Source organism: Cetorhinus maximus, chromosome 9 (assembly GCF_964194155.1).
Source record: "Cetorhinus maximus chromosome 9, sCetMax3.hap1.1, whole genome shotgun sequence".
NCBI lineage: Eukaryota > Metazoa > Chordata > Chondrichthyes > Lamniformes > Cetorhinidae > Cetorhinus > Cetorhinus maximus.
Window position 1 is genome coordinate 44,787,851 of NC_135887.1, and position 16,742 is coordinate 44,804,592.

The following is a 16,742-nucleotide window of genomic DNA, read 5'->3' on the forward strand; positions in this document are numbered from 1 at the left end:
ATTTTCCCCACTACCAACGTCAGGCTGACTGGTCTATAATTCCCCGTTTTCTCTCTGCCTCCCTTTTTAAATAGTCGGGTTACATTAGCTACCCTCCAACTTGTAGGAACTGTTCCAGAGTCTATAGAATCTCGGAAGATGACCACCAATGCATCCATTATTTCTAGGGCCGCTTCCTGAAGTACTCTGAGATGTAGATTATCAGGCCCTGGGGGATTTATTGGCCTTCAATCCCATCAATTTCCCCAACACCATTTCCCTACTAATACTGATTTCTTTCAGTTCCTCCCTCTCACTAAACCCTGCGTTCCCCAACATTTCTGGTATGTTATTTGTGTCCTCCTTTGTGAAGACAGAACCAAAGTATGTATTTAGCTGGTCAGCCATTTCTCTGTTCCCCATTATAAATTCCTCTGTTTCTGACTGTAAGGGACCTACATTTGTCTTCACCAATCTTTTTCTCTTCGCATACCTATAGAAACTTTTACAGTCAGTTTTTATGTTCCCCGCAACCTATTAATAAAGCCTTGGATACTGTATGCTTTATTAACTGCTCTCTCAAGCTGGTTTGCCACCTTCAATGACTTGTACACATATACACCCAGGTCCCTCTGCTCCTGCCACCCTGCTGGGATCGTGGATTCACTACTCTGGTTTCTACTTGAGAGGATTTACAACAGCAGGAGAAAAACAAACACCAATTTTAAGTGCATTAACCTAACACCTTTAACCTACAGTCACTTGACAGTAAAGAATATTTGAATATTACTGAAAAGGGAGGCATGTTGCCGAAGTTTTTCATCTTTCACTCATCAGCACAAATGCAAGAATGCCAAATTTCAAAGTATCACAATAATTTTTACGACAGGAGAAAAAGGTGCTGATTGGTTGGCAAGTCAAATCTGATTTTTATTTCTTTTAACTATTTAACATAGTAAAATTTCCCAAGGTTCTTCATAGGAGTGTTAACAAACACAGGGAAACACACTGAGCAACATGAAGAGATAGTAGGACTGAGGTGGGTGTTAAGGAGCATTTTAGAGGAGGAGAGAGAGGTACAGAGGTGGAGAGATTTAGGTTGGGATTTTCAGGACTTGTAGCTTAAGCAGCTGAAGGTACAGCCATCAATGGTAGAGTGATGGGGATGCCATAAGAGGCCAGAATTGGAGGAGCATAAAGCATGCATCTTGTTGACACTCTTTTTAAGAGTTTTTGCTATAAATCAAGATTATAGAGCTTGCCTCATGCAAAAGAGTTGCTGCTCTTTGTAACATAATCACTGAAGATTTATGCTATCGTTGTGACTAACAGGAGGGTATTAAAGTTTTGGTTGACAATGTGCTCTAGGGTGACTCAAGACTGGGTGTGTTGCAACCAATGAATGTGTTGTGTTGTTAGTTTTACTTCCAGAGGCTTCTCATTGTTTTTCAACCTCAAATTACCACATTGCGGCCCTTTGCAAACTGAGTCTGTCTTTGTATCAAAAAAACAAGTGACCTGAAAACTGCTGCTTGGGGAGTGGAGCTGACGCATAGTCTGCCAGCAGCTAGAGCAATAAGATACATTCTTTCTTTTTTTCTCTTTGAAATACAACATTTTGATCAAGATTAACATTTCTTTTGGAGAAAATAGAAAGCGTTATATGAACGCAGCAAATTAATACTAAAAGGAAATTGAAAAGAGAGCTTAACCATGTTCATAATCCTCATCGAATGAAAGGACAATAGGCTGCTTGCTGTGTTTGTCGGTTTGTTTTTTTGGCTGGCTGTGCAATGTTGCTGAAGGAGAATCTGCACACACAGACAGCTTTTTTTTGTTTCATGCAGGCCCACAGGGGATTTTGTAAATACAAATGAATGGGCCCTATCATTATTTATTTATGGCTTTGTTAATGCACAGTCCCACAGTAGGGCAAGTCAAGTGCCAGACAAGGCAACACCTATTGCTTCACGCTGGAGGAGGATCATCATTTTTCACCAGTACCGACATCGCCCATGCTGTTGCTTAGTCAGCCCACTGTGAGGTGCCGTCGAATGGTTGTTCTTTCTAAGTTCCAAATACGTTCCTCCTCCTTGCACATCATCTTTCTGTTGGTCATTCAGCCAAATTTCTCGACAGGATTAAAAAAGCTGCCAACTTCTCCCTACTGCCGTATAATGACCTTACTAATTCCGGGGAAATGCATTAGTGAAGGTCCACATGTGAGTGCCAGTTTTTGAGATTACTCTTTGGATACTGCTTGCAGCCAAGATTGTGACACTCTACGGCTGTTGCTCCAGGCAACCACCTTTTCACTGAAAATGTTGCCATAGTTTGGTAATGGACCGGTGGTTAGGGGTAAAGCATCTTAAGAACGTAGTAGAAAATGGAATAGCAAAAGGCCATTCAGCCTGCCAACTTCAGTACTTACCCTTCAATCCATTCACAACATACATACCATGGACTTTACCTTATCACTCTAACCCCTTAAAATTATCAAATGCAAATAATTCCTGAAACACCCCTGACCCATTGTTGGGTCAGGCCATTTTTCAGGTAGCCTTGGCAACTGCCTAAAACAGACATTAGGCACCTCATTTGCAGATGGAAGCAGCCTAATACCTGTTTTAGGTCCCATGGAGCTCAGATTGGCTGCTTCACTAGAAATTATATGGCATGTGCCATTCTAAGTTCCCTACAAGTGAGTGCTTGGATCACAGGTTACAATAACCACTTGCATTTATGACGAGCTTCTAACATGGAAAAACATACTTTACAGAGGTGTAGTAAAATAAATTGGGGTGCTTATCCAGAGAAGGGGGTTTTATGAGGAGTGACCAAAGGCTTGATCAATAAGATGGGTCTTAAGGATGATCTTAAAAGAGGAGAGGGAGCTCAAGCAACAGATGGGCTTAGGGATAGAATTCCAGAATGTGGGGTCTAGACAGCTGAAGACATGACCACCACTGGTAAACAAAAACAAAAACTGTAGAAACAACCCATGTTAAGGAGGTACAAGTAGGTGACCTTCATGTTAAAGACCATGTGTGATTGAAAATTTAGCTTGGAACCCAACGAGATGCCAAAATTATGAACTATGAATTTTGGGATGGAATAAATGCCAAGGGTGCGGAGTCTGTGGCAGGGTTGAAGAAAACGACTTTGGTTTTCCCAATGTTTAGCTGGAGGAAATTGTGGCTCACCCAAGACTTAATGTCAAAGAAGCAGTTTGACAGCACAGAGGCAGTGCAGTGGTCACAAGAGATAGCAGAGGGGGAGAGCTGGGTGTGGTAAATCTACATCTGACAGCTGACCCAACACCTTTGAATATTATGACATGCATATGAACCTACAAATTAGGAGCAGGAGTAGGCCATTCAGCCCCTCAAACTTGCCCCGCCATTCAATAAAATCATGGCTGATCTGATTGCGGCCTCAACTCAACAGTCCAAATACCCCCGGCCAAGAGGCTTCATGTAGATGAAGAAGGGGAAAGAGCCAAGGATAAACCCTCAGGGGACTTTGGATCTAACAATGTGAATGTGAGAAGAGAGGCCATTCCAGGAGATACCTTGGTTAAGATGGAATAGGTAAGCAAGGAAATCAGTGAGGCGCTCACACTGAGGTGACCAACAAAGAAGGGGCGTTGAAGTAGTTAAATGGTTGAGCATACCTGCAGAGGGGTTGAACCGGATTTTTGCTAACGAGGTGAGAAGCTTGAGTCGGAAAATTTCATTGAAGCTCAGCCAGGCGTTCATAATAAAGCCATCTGGAGAAACAGATGTCTGGCCATCTGTTTCTGTTGATACAGTTACCAGATAGCCTCATTATGAATGCTTGTTTAAGCTCCAAGACTCACTAATGGATTAACTCAGTAGGGGTCTGCTTACACAGGTTGAAGTGGTGTTTATTTGATTGGCATCTTTATGAGGTTATAATAATATATTCTTGCTTTGATAAGTTTTTCGATGTCTATATGATGTATTTGGACAAAATTAAGAGGTGTGAAATGGGGTAAAGATTCTATTATTGAAACTATGAATGGTAGCATCTGATCGACACTCATAAGGTTGGAAGAGCAGCAGGTTTTTTTCAAAGCAGAGTTCTGAATGGGTGTTTTTTTCTCAAGAGCTTTTCAAGACTTGCCACTATTATTTCATGGCTTGTTGGTTTTGTGCATACTGTTTTGGGCATGGAGGAAGAATGGGGTCATGGAGGGGCATGGGTAAGACTTTTAAGCATAGATTTCAAAAGGTTGCTGAACCTAGACTATGGTTCATGATTCGTCTCAAGGGTTGTGAACCATGGATCGTCTAGAAGCCCACCTGACTCCTTGAAAATTACAGGGTAGGGGTGTAGTGGGGTGGTGGGTATGAGATGCCTACCTCTAGAATGGAACCAGCCAGGTCAAGAGTGCGAGGTGCAGGCTCACTGCCCGCATCCTTATCCTGCATTGAAAAAATTTGCTGGCGCTGGGAATGGGGGCAATAATCCCAGAATCAGTTCCCACCCAACATTTTTGAAGGCCTCCAGAGTCAGCCTGTCTCCGTGAAAATCCGGCCCACTGAGGAGGATGAAAAGGGAAAATGCACAACACTTGAAATCAGAGAGGATGTAATTTGGGATTTTGATTTGGGCTATGTCAGCGTTGTGGAAAGGGCTGATTGCTTTGGGCTACAAGAATCAGCTCTACTTAATGCCATGAATTGTAACTTAGCACTGTAAAAATGTATTAAATTTAGTGGTCTGTAGAACCTGTTAAGCCAAATCCCAGAAAAAAATTGTTTGGAGAAAAAAAATTTCACAATATATGGAACTGAAATATATTGATTTATTGAACTGGAAATTCATGAAACCTTCAGATTGGAATTTAATATTGGAATTTAAAAAGATTTTGTCGGCAGTATTTTGTTCATTTAATGAAGGGAGCTATCTTGTTAGACTAAATGTTAAAGCAAGATGCTAAGGTTCAATTAATTTCTGCTTTGTACCTGGCACAAATTCATTTACCATTGATTGACCACCACAGTAATAGCAAGTTTTAAAGTGGATTATTTTCCACTTAGATGACAATGTAGCTGCCATTATTTACATCCAAAAATTGTTCACAGTTGTTTATTGTCACCAGATGATGGTGTCAGGAGGCCATCTATTTCGGGGTAAACTGTCATATCAATTAAGAAAGAAACATTGATTTGAAGGTTTCCTTAAAAACAATGTTTCTAGTACTGAAACAGATTTTTTTTGCTTTAATAATTGCCATGTAGACATTGCAGGTGAAAACATTCAAAGATAAATTTTGCTAGTCCTGTGTCACAAGCAGACATTGCACATCAGAAAGTCATGGGCAGTGTGAGCACATGTAATATTTATCCTGTAAGGCAGAGCATTCTTGGTTCCTTATGTTTCAACTGGCTGTGGATAAACCCCAAACATCTGAGGCCAAAAATTTATTTACAATCTTTTCAAGGTGGTGATTACTGGTATCAGGCGAGTGGAAAACCTCCACTTTAATATTTGCGTACCATTTTAGGTGAAATGGTATTGAAAGGGATGTGCCCTCTATTGATTGCAGTCTTCCTATTATTTTGCCAGACACAACTGCCTCACATATGGTAATATAGAAGGGGTAGTGATTCCAACCCACCACAGCCCCTCTGAGCCCCTGCACTTCACTTCTCACACTTCCAGCCACTGCAGCTTATTGTAAGTTGCCGATTTATAAAAGGTTGTAGCTTTAAAAGTTCACCAGTCATGTGGAGTTTTGAAGGATAAAATAATTGTCTAGTCTCTTCCCCAATGGGTTGGCGTACAGCGGAAAGAAAGGAGTGCAATGTGCAAATAGCGAGTTAAACAATATAATGAGGAATGGCTGTACAAGTAGTGTGGAGTCTAAAATGTTCCTTTGGGTATAGAACTTGCTATTTTTCTGCCCTTGCAGAATGTGTATTTTTAATATTTAAAGCTACAAATCTCAGAATTATACTGGGCCACTGGTTATATGATCAGTAGACAATGGGTTACAATGGAAGTGCAACTATTCTAATAAAGTTAATGCATTCCATTGCCAGAATATTTTTAATACAATAAACATGCACACAAAGGATATTTCACTTGCAGACTTTTGTCAAACTACCCCCAATAAATGTCTGTCAGTATGTTACATTGAATACTTGCCTAATTTCTATTTCTATTTTGTGGCTTTTGCTCCAAGCCACTGATTCCTTCAGCTGTTGGTCTTTATAGTTAGAGATTCCACAAAGTTAATTTAGAACCCTGCATCTGGGGTCAGATGTTTTGTTTCTTCAGCAAATTCCACAAGCGCTATTCATTGTGAAGCTTCCACGAGCTGGGAAAAAAGCATTTGCCCTGCTATTTCATCAGCATATGCCCATTTTGTGTCCCAATTCAACTCTATTTGGCGCATTTTTCTGTATACTTTACTAAAGTCAGTCAGCTAAAGGAGTTCAGTGTTCCTCTGTGTCCATTGAAGCCTGGTACAAATAAGTTGAATACCATTAAAGGATGCCTGCTCTACAGTCATGTATGTACTTTGCAGTAATACACCAGTAATCCAGCAAAGTCAAAAATCCTTGAGTCAAAAAGAAAACCTTTCTTGACTACACGATTTTCTTATCCACCAGAGGATCCAGCCGACTAATGAAATGTTTTGTTGCTACAGCCACTCTCCTTAATAGACAATTTAGATGTGAAGACCCAACGAACTAGTCTGTTGTGGAGTTTATCCAGCTTAGACTCCTTTTTTTAAACGACAGATTTGCTATCTGCCTTCAACAATGGACAGATTTTTGAATGTTCTATTAGACTTAGACTGGCACCGGTATTTTATTGGAATGTGCACATTTAATTGTTAAGTCTATCACAGTGACGCAGAACTATTATGGAATGATTGACTGACCAACTGTAGAAATGGTTGGATCTGGACCCTTTGATTCAGCCCATTCGTCTCTTTTTAAAAGTCCTTTGATTTACAGTTAGCTGATCAGCTTAAAGCTGAACTAATATGGACTAGAACTGGATGCAGTATAGTAGTGATTATGAGTAAGACCATTCGAGAATGCAACTTTTCATGGTGCTGGAGAGGAAGAAGAGGCATCTTGTTTTGAAAAGTAGCGATTATCAGTCTGGATGAATGTACCAATAAAAAGTGAATGCAAGATACTTGCTTGCTGGATGTTCATGGCTCACATAAAATAGTTGATAACCAAGGATGTCTTCTTAAGCTGCTTGAGGCGGATTCTCTGCTGTAGCTGTTCCGTGAAAATGAACCTTTGCCGGGCAAGATTGTGTCAGGTGCATCAGGCTGCAATCATCTTGAATATCTAGGTCATCAGGTACACCGCAGCCTGGATTTCCACAATGAAAGCCTCTCTGTTGTTGGTCATGGTAGAAGAGGCCAAAATCCAGAAGTCCTGCCCCTGCACATGACACCCACTATTTTCGCAGGGGCGGGATTTGGGCCAGGTCAGGATTTGCGCATGCATGTTTTGCGGAAGCAGCTGTCCATATAAATCAGCAGGTGCCTCCAGTCATGTCTGATTTTCATTAGCCAGGAATGAGGAAACATGATGTGTGCAGATTAGACCTGGTAGGAGCAGGTCTAAACTTTGCAAAGTCCTTTGGAGAGGTGGGGAACCCTTTTGGAGAGGTAGGGTACTCCTTTGGGTATGGTCCCGGGACACCTTTGGGGGCGGTCAGGTGCCCTTTGGGAGAGGTAAGCTTCCCTTTGGGAGAGGTGTGGTGCCCTTTGGGATTGTTGAAAGTAGACATTAATGTGCATAAATTCATTAGAAATGTCAAGAAAGCTGTCAAAAGCAACTGTCAAAAGCGTCAAAAGCAACTGGAGAAAGTGTCAAAAGGAACTACCGAAAGTATAAAAATTAACTGTCAAAAGCAACTGTCAAGCTGTCAAGGCATTTAAAATTCCTGCCCTTTAAATCTTTGAAAAAAGTTGGTGAGGTATTAAAAAAAATCATTGCTTGCGATTTCATTCTGTCTGTTGACATAAGCCTGAGGGTTATCATTACTGGATTTGTGCTTGCATGACTGGTTTTACAGCCTTTTATTATCATAGTGAGGAGCCTGCCATTTTGCAGTTTGATTGACAGCTACAACTAGCTATAGACTCTTTGAAGTGGGACCATGAATTACAATGTTTGTTTTATGAGGGATTAAGCACTAGAGTGAAATGTTTATTTTTATTAAGTGTTATGTTTAGGTAACGAATGGGTTTTTATGAATGAGTGATTTTTTTAAAAAGTCTGCAATAGACACTCAGGGCAGAATTGTCCCAGAATTGCACTAAGTGCAGTAGCAGGTGTGATAAAAGATGTTTTACCCACTGGCCGCAATGGTGGGTTCTCTCACTGTACTGTCTGCTTCCTGCCTCACTAATTATGCAACAACAGGAGCTCCATCATCTCGTTACGGACAGCCACTGAATCGCCCGCCACGCCATTACTTCACCGTTTCTTCACTCCGGGTGCCATATCTAAACTGCAGCCATGCACACAGTTCTCAATGCTTACAGCCCAGGACTGTTCCAGTGAAAACATGGCCCCGAAAGCCAAGAAGAGTTCAGTGACCCGTCACTGGAATGCCTTTTGAAGGCCCACCGTGATGTCCTCCACCCATGCTTTGGCCACAGGAGGTCCAGCAATCTAGCTTGAGTGGCAGTGGCAGTGGTGGTCAGTGCCAACGCTGCACAGAAGAGGTTGGCCATCCTGTGCAGAAAGAGGATGAATGATCTCATTTATGCTGTCAGGGTAGGGCAACCATCTCATCACTCTAAACTCACACACTCACAAGCCCATCACACATTCACTGGCATCCCACTGCCAATTCAAGGGACATCACCACTCACTCTCTCACACACACCCTCACATCTCCATCTGGCCTCATCTCCACTGGAGACTGCCTCCTCAGCCTCATCATCTTGAGGCCACTTGCACAGATCAATATGTGCCCCCACACACACCCCCCACTTCCCCAATACAGCCCTCACCCTGCAGCCTCTTCCCTTGTCTGAGGCTACCTCTCCCTCGTCCCCAAGCAAGCCCTAGCCCTGCAGCTTCTGAAAAGCCACCCCCGCCTTATAGCTGGTCTGGTAGGTAGAGGCCTGTCCGTGAGCCCCCCCAAAGGTGATGTGGTGCTGCCCGTGAAGCCTGGCACTGATGACCGTGAGTGCTGACCGAAGCAAGGTAGGCAAACAAACCATGAAGTCCCGAGTGAAGTGCAGGTCGCCAGGTGCATGTCTCTTACGTACAGTAGTGACGGTGTGCAATCACGCCAACGTGCTTGGATGATCCAGTGTGGGGGGTGATTCCGCTAAGCAGGGCTTATAATGAGATGCTAATATATTGAAATTAAGTTCTCAACGTGCAAGAAACGGGCCCGCCATTGACAAGTGGAGTGGATGATCACAAACTGGTTTCACAACCGATTTTTGGCCTTCTCACCATATTGTGCACTCCCGCCGCCAAACGCCCGCAGCCCACGGGAGCGCAACATTCCAGCCTTATATTTTATTTTATTTCACCTAAGCACGGGTCCTGAGGTCTGCCCATGGTGAATACTCGGTGAGCTGGCAAGGAGTGTGTAAGGGCAAAGGGTGGTGGGTGGCATGAGGGGCAAAAGGGGTTGTGTAGAGTGGCATAGGTTGGCATAGGAGCTAAAAAGGGCTGCCCACCACAACTCCCATTTTCATCTGCCACTCCACCCCCAATACCCCCGACTGATTATTTGACACTCTGGGGCACCTCCTCCCGGGTCAGGTTTGCGGAGCCAAGATTGTTCTGACTCTACACTCCTGACCCAGAAGCGAATATTCAGGCCCATGTGTCTACTGATTCTGCTCATCCACCTGCAAAATGAAGCATAAAGGGATTGGAGATTCATTGGATCTGTGCCCACTCTGTTGTTGTGGGATTTCTGGAGCTTCCCTAGAGTTGAGAGTTGGGAAGTGTGCCTGATGGACACAACAATGAGGCAGAATGGGAGATTACCCACCTCCCCTTTTCAATTTCCTCACAGTCACTCAAGAGGCACCTATTCATCTTGGTAATCCAACAAATTGATGGTGTGCCTTGTTCTGGGTCCCCTTCATATCCGAAGCTCCCAAAGGTACAGGCAGCAAACCCAAAGGGCCTCTCTTATTCTACCACAGGATTTTAGGACCTGGAGGTTTTCTGTCTCTTGTTCTCCAGGCCCCAAGCCTGGGGGCAGGCAGCAACTATGTTTTCCACATCTGATTATTGGTGCAAGTTCCTGCCAATGAGCAGGGCCACAGTGAATGTGCAATCAGTTCTTGTTACTGGCCATGTCCACCAGATGCAGGCAGACCTAGGCCTGGAGAACTGGAGCACACTTCTGGGCCAACATGAAGACTCCACCTCCCACACAGTGGGCACTCAGCATTTGAAGCAATCTTCAGGCAATCTGAACACATAATGGGACTCTGTTTACATTGGCACTTTGTTCAGCATCTTGAACACAACATTGCGCAGACTGCCAAGACCACAGGCACTTACAAATTGCATTTATAAAGTTAGATGTGCAATGGATACTGAGCCAGCCTCAGGGCATAGTTTATAATAATATGGGTCTCTGGCAGCAATGTGCAGCAATGCTACAGACACTAAACATTGTGTTAAGGCCTCTGAGCCCACAACAGAGAAAACTACATTTTCAACATTTGAATCCTTTAGAGTCTTATTGCGCCAGCTTAAATTCAACCATTCTAGGATGTCTGCATTTGAATTTGAATGAAAGAGTGTATGCTAATCTCATGGATTTAGAAGGAAAAATCAAGTATGTGACTTTAGACCGTTAGATAGTGAATAATGAAGAGCCCATACGTATTATTTGCAGAAACAATGGGATGGGAGTGGGAAATCAGGTGGCAGTAGATTGCCACGAGAGACCCGGCCTGAGGTGAACGATGGCAGAGATCTGAGGGGGTGGCAGTCACATGAGGTGGAAGTGAAGCCTGGGTCAGCAGAGGCGCTGGGATTCCTTGTGGGGACCAGAGGAACACTTCAACTTTCCCCCCAGGTCCACAAGAAAACTTTTAAATTGTGAAACATTTTTACTCATCTAGGCCCCTTACTCGTCCTGGACCCATGTTGCAGCAAAGTCCCTAGGTGGGTTTGACACTGCGTGCATCTCACATGGCCCGGGGTCAAAATAGCATTGGGGCTCAAATTATACCGTTGGACCCCAATTTTTGAATATTCACGAGGGCTTTGCCTGCCAAGGGGTGAGGACTTCCATTGTTTGCTAAAGCATACTGTTAAAACTTTGACTTGAATGCAATTCACATAAAGTGAGTAACCACACTGCCCAATTTTAACCCATTACCCACCATGATCTTGTTGGTTGTGGGAGAACAGGGTTAAAATTGGCCCTTTAATTGCTGTTTAGGATATGGCTTCTTTGCTTCTCTAAGAGCACCAAGTAGCTTTTTGACAAACATTAGTATACTGAATAGTGCATTGGCCTTTTCTGAGTAGCATTCTGCTTAAAATAAATAATATATTATAATACAAGCTGTCATTTGGTCACATTTACTTTAATGGGAGATTTTTACCAATAGTATTGCTGCAAAAAGAGACATGTCTAAGCTTGTCGTCTTGCATTCTTCAGGATACTTCACAAGAATATCAGCATAGGGGCAAAACAACAATTTACACTGCATGTGAAGACCAATTTGAAACTTAGGTGAAAGATTATTGACCTGAAATATAAACTAGGGGCGGAATTTTACATCCCTTGGGTGGGCGCGCGCCCGACCCGATCAAGTGTAAAATCGTGCCAGGTGACATCGGGCAAGCGTCCCAATGTCATCGCGCACTCGCGCGATGTTTCACTCGGTGGGTGCACGCAAAAGTCAGAAGTGCACCTGCCGAAAATTAAGTGGGCAATTAAGCCCATTAACGGCACAATTGTCTCCGCTTTTACATGACCCGTCCAACCTTACGGTTGGCGGATGGGCGAATCGGCCAGGCGGTCTTTCCATTTTTCATCAAACTTCATCCAAGGGCGGGATGAAATCTCTGTTATGAAATAAAATGAAAGGAAATATCTTGGGGGCGGGGGGGGCAGCATTTTTATGAGGTATGCTTTCAGGTGCGAGATTGCGATGCATGAACATTTTTTTTCAAGCTTTTTCCATCTTTATTTTGTTATTTGAAGGCCTGCAGTTCCCTGAGACAGCTGTCTGCCTTCAGGGAGCTCTCTCGCAGCACTCACCCGCGCCCGTGGTGATGTCATCACCCACCCTCTTCCTGCCCCCACCTCGGCAGCGCTGAGCCTCTCAGCACACGTTTCAATTTCTGTTAATTAGCCAGCAGCATGAAATCGTGACCGGGGGCCAATCGTGGTTGGCGGTCCTTTCCCCGGCCGCTCCCGGGCCCGCTGATCGTGTGAGCCTGCCAAGGGTAAAATTGAGGCCTCTGTTTCTCTCCTGACAGTTGCTGTCTGACTTTCCAAGTGCTTTCCAGCATTTTCTGTTTTTATTTTTAACTATATGTTCAGCCCTTGTTTAGATTTATTTATTATTATTCATTCACGGGATATAGGCTTCGCTGGCTGGGCCAGCATTTATTGCCCATCCCTAGTTGCCCTTGAGAAGGTGGTGGTGAGCTGCCTTCTTGAACCACTGCGGTCCATGTGGTGTAGGTACATCCACAGTGCTGTTAGGGTTTATGATTGAGAACTTCCCAATCTTGTAAACACTGTTGATTTATCCCAAACTAATGGTGTTCTTTCAACTTTTTAACAAGGTGCAAGTTCTTCAGCCTAACTGAGACTCCTGAAGACTACACCATTATCGTGGATGAAGAAGGCTTTAAGGGTGAGAACCTTCTTCACAGTTGTGTTGTTTGCATTCTTCAATAAGGGTGGTTGTTGACGTAGTAATTGATAAGTGAGCCTTGTAAAATATTGATATCTGCCTGTAATGGCTTTTTAATGCCAGTTGCCAAGACTGAATTAATACAGATTTAAATTTGTACAGAAAGTTCACCTGTTTACAGTAACCACCTAATAACTGGTTGTGGGTGGGGTGGGGTGGGGGTCTAGAACCAGAGGACACACTCTCAGAATAGAGGTAGGCCATTTTGGACTGAGGTGAGGAGGAATTTCTCACTGAAATGGTGGTGAGTCTTTGGAAGTCTCTACCCCAGAGGGCTGTGGAGGCTCAGTCATTGAGTATATTCAAGACATGGATCAACAGATTTCTAGATATTAAAGATATCAAGGGATAGTGCAGGAAAATGGCATTGTGGCCAGATGGCCTTCTCTTGCTCCAATTACCTGTGTTCCTATGTTCCTAACTACCCACCATTCTTTAACGAACTTCATTCTAGCCAGTACCAGAATGCTCTCTCACCACCATGGGTGGTGGTATAGACAGGTTTCTCTGAATTAAGAATCACCTGTAATCTGTCCAACAACTCAACATTTCATACATATTTCAAATACCTAGCACCGGGTTGTAATCTTCACATTACCGACCTTTCCTTGTCCATTTTCACATTTCTCCTGCTATGCCCCCACTAACCTTTAAAAATGAACCTGGATCTAACTTGAAATCAGGGTAGGTGACTTCACAAGGCTTGTGAAGTAAGCTGAGCATTACTGAATTACTTGATCCTATCGGGGCACTCTTTCCGAAAGTGAGCCGCATTGTTGTGCGGAGCCTCGTCAGGTGCTGGATAGGATTACAATGACCCAGATTTCACTGTGGCAGGGCTGACGGTTAGACTTGATCATGCACTTCTGGATTTTAAATTTTGTGGTGTCGCAAGTTGCTGGAAGTGCGAGCTGGTAACGTTGCAACGAGGGGAACTGCATCTGGGACCTGAGCAACTGTGTATCTCCTTCACCATTCAGATTAACCAACCAGCAGATTGCCTGAGCATGAAGTGGAAACTGAATTTCAATTCAGGCAGATCCAGCCATTCTCAAGTGAGCTAGTTCCAAAAGCCGCCATCGACAGATCACCAAACGATTTTTACGGGACAAGTCAGGCTCAACTCAAAAATCCAGTTTATTTAAAGAATTACATATTTAGCTAGAGGTCGAGAACCGTCTAGAATAAAGGTTATCACCACTTTTTAAAAATACAAATAAACTGCTGAATATTCAAGCACACCTGCAAAGAATTTAGGAAGAATACACAAGCATGATGCATCAAAAGTTTGTGTGCTCAAACAGCATTTCAGATATCCCTTGCAATATTGGGAGTGGAAGGATTGATGGCATATTGCTTGCAGAAATGAACATGAATAAACTTTTTGTCAGTGCCAACACTGCTGAGAAGCCTGCTGGAGATGGAAAAAGAGTAATTTTGCCTGTAACTTATGGGTTTCCTCTCCTGTGTTGTGTTTCTTAGCTTAAGGCAGGACAAGGGGAGTGGGGGTGGGGGCGGGGGGGGAGGTTTTAAGAAATGTACCGCTCTCAAAATGGCTACTATTTGGAAATGGGCTTTGGTTCTTTTGGCTCTTTTTACATGAAGTCAAGCCAATATATTTGATTACTAACAGATGTATATGTCTGGAAAAGCAATCTCTAGGCTACTAATCAACAATGTAATCCAGTCAGGATGGACCTTTGTGTGTCTCAGTGACTCTTAAACTGGCGTCTGTAGAAACTCACCGGGGGCCTGTGAAATAATACAAAAGTGCTTATTGACCAAGGCTGGCCTTACAGGTGGGTGACATGGGTGAATGCCCAGGGTGCCATGACCAGGGCTCAGCTCTCATTTTGCCACTACATAGTTCCTCTGGATCTTCTGCCACCGCTAAAGGAGGCTGATCTTCTTGGTTAAAAGCCCTGAGCAGAGTGATATGGTGAATGTTAATGGAGTCTGCAGCCTTTTGCATTGGTGCACTGTCACCGCAAGATGCACAAAACTGTCAGACTCTGCAGGGACTCTGCATTACCAGGCTAAATCAAATTCTATTTTTAATTACATGCAATTCCTGGCGTTTGTGGGGGGATCACATTCTGTAACTTCATCAACTATTTCCTTAAAAACAGGAAACATTAGCTTTTATATAGAATGATTTAGGAGTGTCATTGTCAAACATCACACCAGGGATTGACATACTCTGCAGTGAGAAGCCAACACACCCATCTCACTGATATCTGTAAGTAACTACTTGTTTTCTTAAAAGCATCATTAAAACACTCTCCATGTGCAACATCTTGATATTATGAGTATTATGTAGTATTATAATTTAGATGGGGGGGATTCTGTGATTACTAATTAATTTGAAAACACATCCCTCAACCATAAAAGTTTGAGAACCATAAGTGTATCTCTTGTTGAGCAGGACTTTGATTTCTCATGTTGCTTTCTCAAAGGTGTAGCTATATTTCAGAACTTATGGCTATAAGATGTTAAATCCTTCTGAAGTCAGATGGCAAAGTAGGAAACCCGCTGCCAATCTTTTACTTAATACCAACATTATTTCCAGAATGCAACATTATATATGTGTGCCCTCTCCCTCGGTGTTGCAGCAGTCTTTATATATGCTAAAGGTACTTAATCAATCATACAAACATACAAAATAGGAGCAGCAGTAGGCCATTCGGCCCCTCGAGCCTGCTCCACCATTCAATAAGATCATGGCTGATCTGTTTGTGTTTCGAATTCCACATTCCTATCTATCCCCGATAACCTTTGATTCTCTTGCCTAATAAGTATCTATCCACCTCCACCTTAAAAATATTCAATGATCCGCCTCCACCACTTCTGAGGCAGAGGAGTTCCAAAGTCACACAGCACTCAGAGAAAAAAATTTCTCCTCATCTCTCTCCTAAAAAGGTGACCCCTAATTTTAAAACATTGCCCCCTAGTTCCGGACTCGCTCACAAGAGGAAACATCCTTTCCACATCCACCTTGTCAATACCATTCAGAATCTTATATACCTCAATCAAGTCACCCCTCACTCTTCTAAACTGCAATGGAAACAAGCCCAGTCTGTTTAACCTTTCCTCATACGACAACCTGTTCATTGAGGTTATCAATCTAGTAAACCTCCTCTGAACCGCTTCCAACATATTTACAACCTTCTTTAAATAAGGGGACCAAAACTGCACACAGCATTTGAGGTGCGGTCTCACCAACGCCCTGTATGAATGAAGCATAACATCCTTACTTTTATGTTCCATTCCTCTTATAGTAAATGATAGCATTCCATTACCCTTCTTAATTACTTGCTGTACCTGCATACTAATGTTTTGTGACTCATGCGCTGGAACACCTGGATTCCTCTGCACCTCGGAAATCTGTAGCCATTCTCCATACTTTGTTATTCTTCCTACCAAAGTAAACAACTTCGCATTTTCCTCCACATTTACATTATACTCCATCTGCCAGATTTTTGCCTGCTCATTCTACTTATCTATATCTGTCTGCAAACTCCTTATGCCCACTTTACAACATACTTTTCAACCTATATTTGTGTCATCGGCAAATTTAGCTACCATGCCTTCACTCTCTTCATCTGAGTCATTGATGTAACTTGTAAAATGTTGAGGCCCCAGCACAGACCCCTGCAAGATTCTAATCATCATATACTGTCAATCAGACCAAAACCCATTTATGCATGCTCTCTATTTTCTGCCAGCCAGCCAATCTTCTATCCACGCTGGTATGTTACCCACTACACCATGCGCTTTCATTTTCTGCAATAACCTTTGATGTGGCACCTTATTAAATGCCTTCTGGAAA

The 16,742-nt window shown here is 43.1% G+C and overlaps 1 protein-coding gene across 2 annotated transcripts in view; it reads left to right on the plus strand.

Moving 5' to 3' along the window:
- The window catches only part of LOC144684607 (cytosolic arginine sensor for mTORC1 subunit 2), a 192,168-nt gene that overhangs the window by 77,599 nt on the left and 97,827 nt on the right, over positions 1 to 16,742 (plus strand). For both annotated transcript variants that reach the window (XM_078548612.1, XM_078548613.1), the window contains exon 2: positions 12,783 to 12,853. In XM_078548612.1, coding sequence (XP_078404738.1) covers positions 12,783 to 12,853 — 71 coding nt within the window. The remainder of the gene's footprint in view (positions 1 to 12,782; positions 12,854 to 16,742) is intronic.